At 48.2% G+C, this 7,500-nt stretch overlaps 1 protein-coding gene across 1 annotated transcript in view; it reads right to left on the bottom strand.

Moving 5' to 3' along the window:
- Positions 1-1,862, bottom strand: part of LOC116364727 (plexin-A4-like) — a gene marked incomplete at its 3' end in the record, with an annotated part of 59,047 nt that extends 57,185 nt beyond the window's left edge. The window contains exons 1-2 of the mRNA XM_031817684.1: positions 1,794-1,862; positions 1,143-1,265 (exon numbers count right to left, since the gene is read on the bottom strand). Of these exons, the coding sequence (XP_031673544.1) occupies positions 1,143-1,265; positions 1,794-1,862 (192 nt within the window). The remainder of the gene's footprint in view (positions 1-1,142; positions 1,266-1,793) is intronic.
- Positions 1,863-7,500: the final 5,638 nt, after the last annotated feature.

Raw genomic sequence — 7,500 nt, 5'->3', positions numbered from 1 at the left:
AGACAGCAGACTGACCAGTAGACACCTCTAGTGTGGAGGGAGAGCGTGTTAAGACAGCAGACTGACCAGTTAGACACCTCTAGTGTGGATGGAGAGGTGGTTTAGTGCCACAACACAACACAATCCCAGCTGATTCATACACAATATCAGATCAGCTGTAGGGTATGCTGTATCTCATATAATACCCACTCAGTGGGCCAAAACAGAGTGAAATTATGTCATTATTATAACCGTGTTATGTTACTACGATGTCATTGAAATCTCCCTCTAGGGAGGTTTCAGTAGCCTCGTACGAACCATCTGATCTCGCGAGCTTCTATTCTGTTCCAGTGAAGCGAGACCAGGATGGTTCGTACGAGGCCAGGTTTTTAGTGCCAGCAAAACAGCATCACCCCAGTGATTCCATGAACAAAACAGAGCAGCAGCTACAACAGCGTCTATATAACCCCCCGTATCACTGATCATACGCAGAAGTCTGTGGAAGCCTGGAAGCCAACGATAATAACGTGTTGTCTAGATAGACAGAGACAGAACACAGCTGCAATATACAGATGATTAGATGATGGTTAGGTGGATGAGGTAATGCTAGGGGAAACCCTGGCCTTGATGGACAGATCTGTAAGGACCTGTGACATGTGAGGGGATAATTACATTATGGCCATTGGCTAAAGATGATTCCCAGGCTTAACCGTGTTAGTGAGGCACAACATCAATACCTTCAACTATGACATGGTTCATTGGACCACTAAAATGGTTGGGCGTCTCCTGTTTTTTTTCCTAATCTGATTTTTCCGATGTGACTGCTCATTCAGTCATCGGATGCAATACCAGATGATGGTATATTGTATACTGATATGGTTCTGGTCACCATAGTAACTGTAAGCCTACTAAAATGCAATAATACGGTCATTGTGCCAGACACTTCTATTTCATTTTAGACTGGTCAGGTTCAGTGGGGCACGAAATGAGAGAAAACCTTTCCAAACGGAGGAGGCGCTATCTGAAGATGTCCAATAAGAATGGCAATATTACATTTTTTCCGTCTCAAAAGGTTTTCTGTTTTTCGTGCCTAGTGGACAGGACCCAGGAGGAAGCAGTGTTTTGAAACACACTTTGACCATAGCGAAGTGGTCACCACTCACCGTGACGCTGAACTGGGACACGGAGATGTTGCTGGGGTGACGCTGAGGCGGACGCACTGCTTGATGTCCCAGGGCGAACCTCCGGGGCTCGGCCGATCGCTCGCAGTTCTCCTTCCTGTGCACCTGTGGGAACACAAAGTAACAGAGGGGGGAGGTTATTCATCGTAACAACCCGTCGCAGCCTTCAGTCAACCCCATTGGAGCCTCGTTCACATGGCTTTCCCACCTGCTGAGCGCCTGGGAAACCAGAAGAATGTTAGTTACCTGTGGGAAAGAAGTGGAAATACCTGGGGTGATATTAATACGGAGACATTCATCATATTTCTACCAGAGCTTTATCCACGGATACTGGCCATTCACTGTGACTGGACAACCCTAAAACAATGGCCGCCTCTTATTGTGGAAGTGGGAGCTGCTCTGTTGGTAGAAGGGGGACAGGCTCTGTCTTTGTGAGGCCATCTTAATGAGGGCCATTTCATGGGCAGTGCCAAGTGCAGGTGGGGGGCGGGATGGGGAGCAAGGGATGGATTACCCCCCTCTTAATCCAGGGCCAGGTGGTCTAATCCATTCCCATTATATTATGTGGGTTGGTAAACAGACCTAAATCCTCTTTCTCTCTGCTTTTGTCCCTGGGAGAATTGTGTAGTTCACGTTTCCACACACTAGTATCTGTTGACAGTGGGGCTGCTGCTGCTGGTTTACATTCCCAAGCCACACCATTACTAAGAACATCTAAACGGCTGTATTATTTCAGCAGCAGGTATAGGGAACGCCTCTAACTCCCATGAGACAGTCACATAGATTTTCACACAGAGAGGCTGGAACATTGGCAATCCTGGGTAAAGAGTACAGACACCTGGGTAAAAGTACAGACACCTGGGTAAAGAGTACAGACACCTGGGTAAAGAGTACAGACACCTGGGTAAAGAGTACAGACACCTGGGTAAAGAGTACAGACACCTGGGTAAGAGTACAGACACCTGGGTAAAGAGTACAGACACCTGGGTAAAGTAGAAAGTAAAGAAAGTATGGATATACTCTCACGAAACTTTATNGAGAGAAAGCTGCTGGCCTAATGTCAAGTTGGGAAGGACTAAAGGCCTTAGAAGAGAGAGAAAGGCCATTCACATGACACTTTCATTGTTATTGTTGATGTTGAGGCTGCGTCCCAAATCCACCCGCGTTTCTCTATGTAGTGCTTTGGCCAGATCCTGGTCTAAAGTAGTGCACTACATAGGGAATAGGGTGCCATTTGGGACTCAATCTAGGATAACCATACACTAGCTAAATTAGCAGATGACTGGCTTTTTGGCAGTGGCCTCAGTGGGTGAGAGCCCAACGGTGGGATTGTGTACAGCATGGCATGAATAATAACACCTATAATTATTGGGAGCGGGGCAAGCAGGCCACCATGAAATTACAGAGCTGAGGGACCCACTGAGGCCTAACACACACTAAACCCCTGCTTACAGTACAGAGGGGGACACACTTACAGTACGGGGGGGGGGGGCACTTACAGTGTACATGGGCTATTACACCTTCACACCAAACCCGGACTCAATTACACACACACACACACACACGAAACAGACACGCCCACTCACCTACTTATACACAATCCCTTTTACCTACCCCTCAACACACTGACATACACACACACACACCCACACCACACACACACACCCACACACACACACACACACACACACACACACACCACACACACACAACACACACACACACAACCTATGCACAGATGTATAACTGATAGAGTAGGTACTCAGGGGATTAGGAACATGTGTTCAGTGTTTATGCCAAATGAACATCATGTAATTGATTTATTTACCTTTATTTAACCAGGCAAGTCAGTTAAGAACACATTCTTATTTTCAATGACGGCCTAGGACAGAGGTTAACTGGCCTAGGAACAGTGGGTTAACTGGCCTAGAACAGTGGGTTACTGGCCTGGGAACATGGGTTACTGGCCTGGGAACAGTGGGTTAACTGGCCTGGGAACAGTGGGTTAACTGGTCTAGGAACAGTGGGTTAACTGGTCTAGGAACAGTGGTTTAACTGGCCTAGGAACGTGGGTTAACTGGCCTAGGAACAGTGGGTTAACTGCCTGGAACAGTGGGTTAACTGGCCTGGGACAGTGGGTTAACTGGCCTAGGAAACAGTGGGTTAACTGGTCTAGGAACAGTGGGTTAACTGGCCTGGGAACAGTGGGTTAACTGGCCTGGGAACAGTGGGTTACTGGTCTAGGAACAGTGGGTAAACTGGCCTGGGAACGTGGGTTAACTGGTCTAGGAACAGTGGGTTAACTGCCTGTTCAGGGCAGAACGACAGATTTGTACGACCTTTACATTAGGCCAGCAGCTTTCTCTCCAGCTCCTGTTCATTCACTATGAAGACTGATGTAGAGAAAACTATTTCAAAGACATTCGCTAAATGCGGTAAACAAATAAACATCTGCAGAGTATTTGTAGGAGGAACAATTCAGGGGGTTTTCTTCCTCTTTTCTCTTTAGCAGGATTAGCGTTGTGCCAACGTGAACCAACGGCTAGCGTTAATGCTCCCTTACTACTTTTGAGGAGGCGTTAGCTTAGCCAACGTGAAGCAGCAGCTAGCGTTAATGCTCCCTTACTACTTTTGAGGAGGCGTTAGCTTAGCCAACGTGAAGCAGCAGCTAGCGTTAATGCTCCCTTACTACTTTTGAGGAGGCGTTAGCTTAGCCAACGTGAAGCAGCAGCTAGCAGTGCTCCCTTACTACTTTTGAGGAGGCGTTAGCTTAGCTAACGTGAAGCAGCAGCTAGCGTTAGTGCTCCCTTACTACTTTTGAGGAGGCGTTAGCGTAGCCAACGTGAAGCAGCAGCTAGCGTTAGTGCTCCCTTACTACTTTTGAGGAGGCGTTAGCTTAGCCAACGTGAAGCAGCAGCTAGCGTTAGTGCTCCCTTACTACTTTTGAGGAGGCGTTAGCTTAGCCAACGTGAAGCAGCAGCTAGCGTTAGTGCTCCCTTACTACTTTGAGGAGGCGTTAGCTTAGCCAACGTGAAGCAGCAGCTAGCGTTAGTGCTCCCTTACTACTTTTGAGGAGGCGTTAGCGTAGCCAACGTGAAGCAGCAGCTAGCGTTAGCACTCCCCTGATTCTTTTGAGGCGCAGCAGCGTCTTCATTATCTCCACATGGAGACGTCTGGGTATTATGAAAGATTAACAGTCCTCCAGACAGCTGCCCAGATGTGTGCACTTTTCAATTATACCTGGGTTAACCAACCACGTCGAGGAGGAGAGAAGCGAGGGATGAGAGAGGGACAAGAAAGCTTAGCTCGGAGAATGAATGCTGTCAAAAGCGTTTTTTTGGCAGCGGGATTCATTTTTAACCGCTCCTCCCCTTCACTATTGCCTTCGAAATGAGTCCCGGAGAGGTGGAGTGATCTGCCCGCGCTCAGGGCTGTTGGGGTCCCACATGTCTCTGTCAGCCTACCTCCTCGGTGAGCGAGTAAATAAACCCTGACGCTCTGTAATGACAGTTGATTGGGTGACTAAACACGTTCTAGGGCGCTGCTCCGAGGGTTCCGGGCTACGATGGGTAACAGGGAACGTAAGCCCTCGTAACCCCAGACCACACCAAGACCCAAATGAGACGCAAATCAGTTCCCACATTTAGCAGGTCCCTGGCTTAATGAGTTAGTGTTTTGGCTTCATACTTAAACTAGTTAGTGTTTTGGCTTCATCAGTAACACCTCCATAAGCGTCAATACACTCATGTAAACCACGTAAAACATAAAAAATAAAAAAAACATACTCAAAAGCAAAACCGAGCTCTTTGATTGGTCTGTAATCAGTCAGGTATCTTATGCTACAGACCTTTGTCTACGATAATGCGAGGCACCTCCTTCTCGGCAGGCGAGCTGCACCTGATGCGGTTTCCCCTCCACCAGACCGTCCATCTCAGCCAGGTCCTCAAAGGTACAGTTGACCCCTGCAGACAACTCTGGGACGTTATGGGCCTCCAGGATCAGCTGTGGAGAGAAGACAGAGGGGGGTTACATATGGCATCAGGGGAGAAGAGGGGGGGGGTGGAACGGTCCTGTGTGGCTCAGTCAGTAGAGCATGGCGCTTCAATGCCAGGGATGTGGGTTTGATTCCCACGGGGATCAGTAGGAAAATATATGCACTCACTACTGTAAGTATCTCTGGATAAGGGCGTCTGCTAAATGACTCAAATGGCGTGAGAATGGGAGATATTCCATTAGTAGAATTGGGAGATATTCCATTAGTAGAATGGGAGATATTCCATTAGTAGAATTGGGAGGTATTCCATTAGTAGAATTGGGAGATATTCCTTAGTAGAATTGGGAGATATTCCATTAGTAGAATTGAGAGATACAGCGATGGGATAGATGAATGTATAGTGTCATCTGATGGTGGAGGTATAGAGGAGGGAAAAGAGGACAGCTGGGGGTAAGGATCCCCTGTAGACATACCATACCGTGATAAAGCCACAACATTGAGGGTTCAGTGAGTAGCAGTTCACCCTACATCACATCACACATCAGTATAGGCTCTGGTGTCCCAAATAGCACCCTGATCCCTATGTAGAGCACTACTGTTGATCAGGTGGCCCATATGGCTTGGTTCAAAAGCAGTGCACTATATAGGAAAAAGGCTGGCATTTGGGACTCAGCCTATATTAGCATATCACAACAGAAACATCAACATGACAGGATGTCTTCAGAGAGGCAGAAAGTCTTTCCTGTCCAGAGGACCATCTACGGCTCTCGCTGACTCACCCATCCATTAACTCATTCTGACATGAATACCTTTCAATGGACATGAGAGAGGAAGGAGAGAGAGAGTGAAGGAGAGGGAGAGAGCAGTGAAAAGAGAGAACGTGAAGGAGAGGGAGAGAGAGTGAAGGAGAGAGAGGGAAGGAGAGGGAGAAAGAGTGAAAGAGAGAAAAGTGAAGTGAAGGAGAGGGCGCGAGAGGGAAGGGAGAGAGAGAGTGAAGGAGAGGGAGGAGAGAAGTGAAAGACAAGAGAAAGGAAGGAGAAGGAGAGAGAGGGAAGGAGAGAGAGGGAAGGAGATGTGTGAGAAAAGAGTGAAAGATAGAAAGTGAAAGTGAAGGAGAGGGAAGAGAAGTGGAAGGAGAGAGTAGAGTGAAGGAGAGGGAAGAGAGAGTGGGGAAAAAGAATGTGAAGGAGAGGGAGAGAGAGTGAGAGAGAGTGAGTGAAAGAGAGAAAGTGAAGGAGAGGGAGAGTCGAGTGAAGGAGAGGGAGAGAGAAGTGAGAGTGATAGAGAGAGAGAGTCAGCAGAGATTGGAAGGAGAGGAGAGAGAGTGAAAGAGAGAGAGTAAAGGAGAGTGAGAGAGAGTGAAGGAGAGGTAGAGAGTGAAAGAGAGAGTGAAGGAGAGGGAGAGAGAGAGTGAAAGAGAGAACGTGAAGAAGAGAGAGAGTGGAGGAGAGGGAGAGGGAGAGGGAGAGAGAGTGAAAGGAGAGGGAGAGAGATAGAAACAAAAAGACAAGGAGAGAAGAAGCACAGCAGGACATGTTTGTTGAGCATCAGCTCTGTGTTTTACAAAGCTGCTGGCGATTCTTTGACTGTTTGTCATCTGGTGAACAGTTGAGGCCAATGCCCTCCTTGCCTCTGTCCCCCTGGGCTACCCACCATGCCCTGCGGCAGGCTGCGCCAATTTCACATCCCACTTCCATGAGTACATGTCCCTGAGAGAGAGGGAGGGAGGGGGGAAGGAGGGAGCGAGGGGTGGAGCTAGGTGGAAAGGGAGAGGAGGAAGGTGAGAGGAAATTAGGTATTGGGGGGGGGGGGGGGGGGGGGGGGCAGAAATGAAGGGAAGAAAGAGGCAGGATGAGAAAAGGAAGGAGAGAAAGCAAGAAACCGTGAAACAAGTATGTAAGCAGGCAGGAGGGAGGGAATGAGGAAGAGAAGGATGTGGATTCCTGTTGTTGATAGTGCTGAGTAAACTGCTCTCCTCTCTAAAGAGCAGAGGATGAGTGGGGGGGGGACTTGACAGACTTGACGAGTAGAAAAATAGTCCTTGAACAAGTGAGAAAGGGGGAGAAAGATATGAATGGGGTCAAGACCAAAATATAAATATTGAGGTGGCAAATAGAGGAGGCCTTGCATCCATTCTGCTGTTGGCCGCAGCACATTTATAATACGGCACCAGAGAAGCTCCTGTACGGTGTGAGAAGGGCTGACCTGCACTGTTTTATATTGCTGTTTAGTGTTGAATGAAAAGGCTGTCGCTGGGCACCGTACAGATACAGGAGCTTCCTATTACTGTAGAGGAGCCACACGCAGCCAGGGTCGGAGACACAGCCCTCTTCCCACTTCATTTCT

Source organism: Oncorhynchus kisutch, unplaced genomic scaffold, assembly GCF_002021735.2.
Source record: "Oncorhynchus kisutch isolate 150728-3 unplaced genomic scaffold, Okis_V2 scaffold1121, whole genome shotgun sequence".
NCBI classification, from domain to species: domain Eukaryota; kingdom Metazoa; phylum Chordata; class Actinopteri; order Salmoniformes; family Salmonidae; genus Oncorhynchus; species Oncorhynchus kisutch.
Note: the sequence above shows the minus strand (reverse complement) of the source record. Positions and strands in the feature narration are given on the sequence as shown.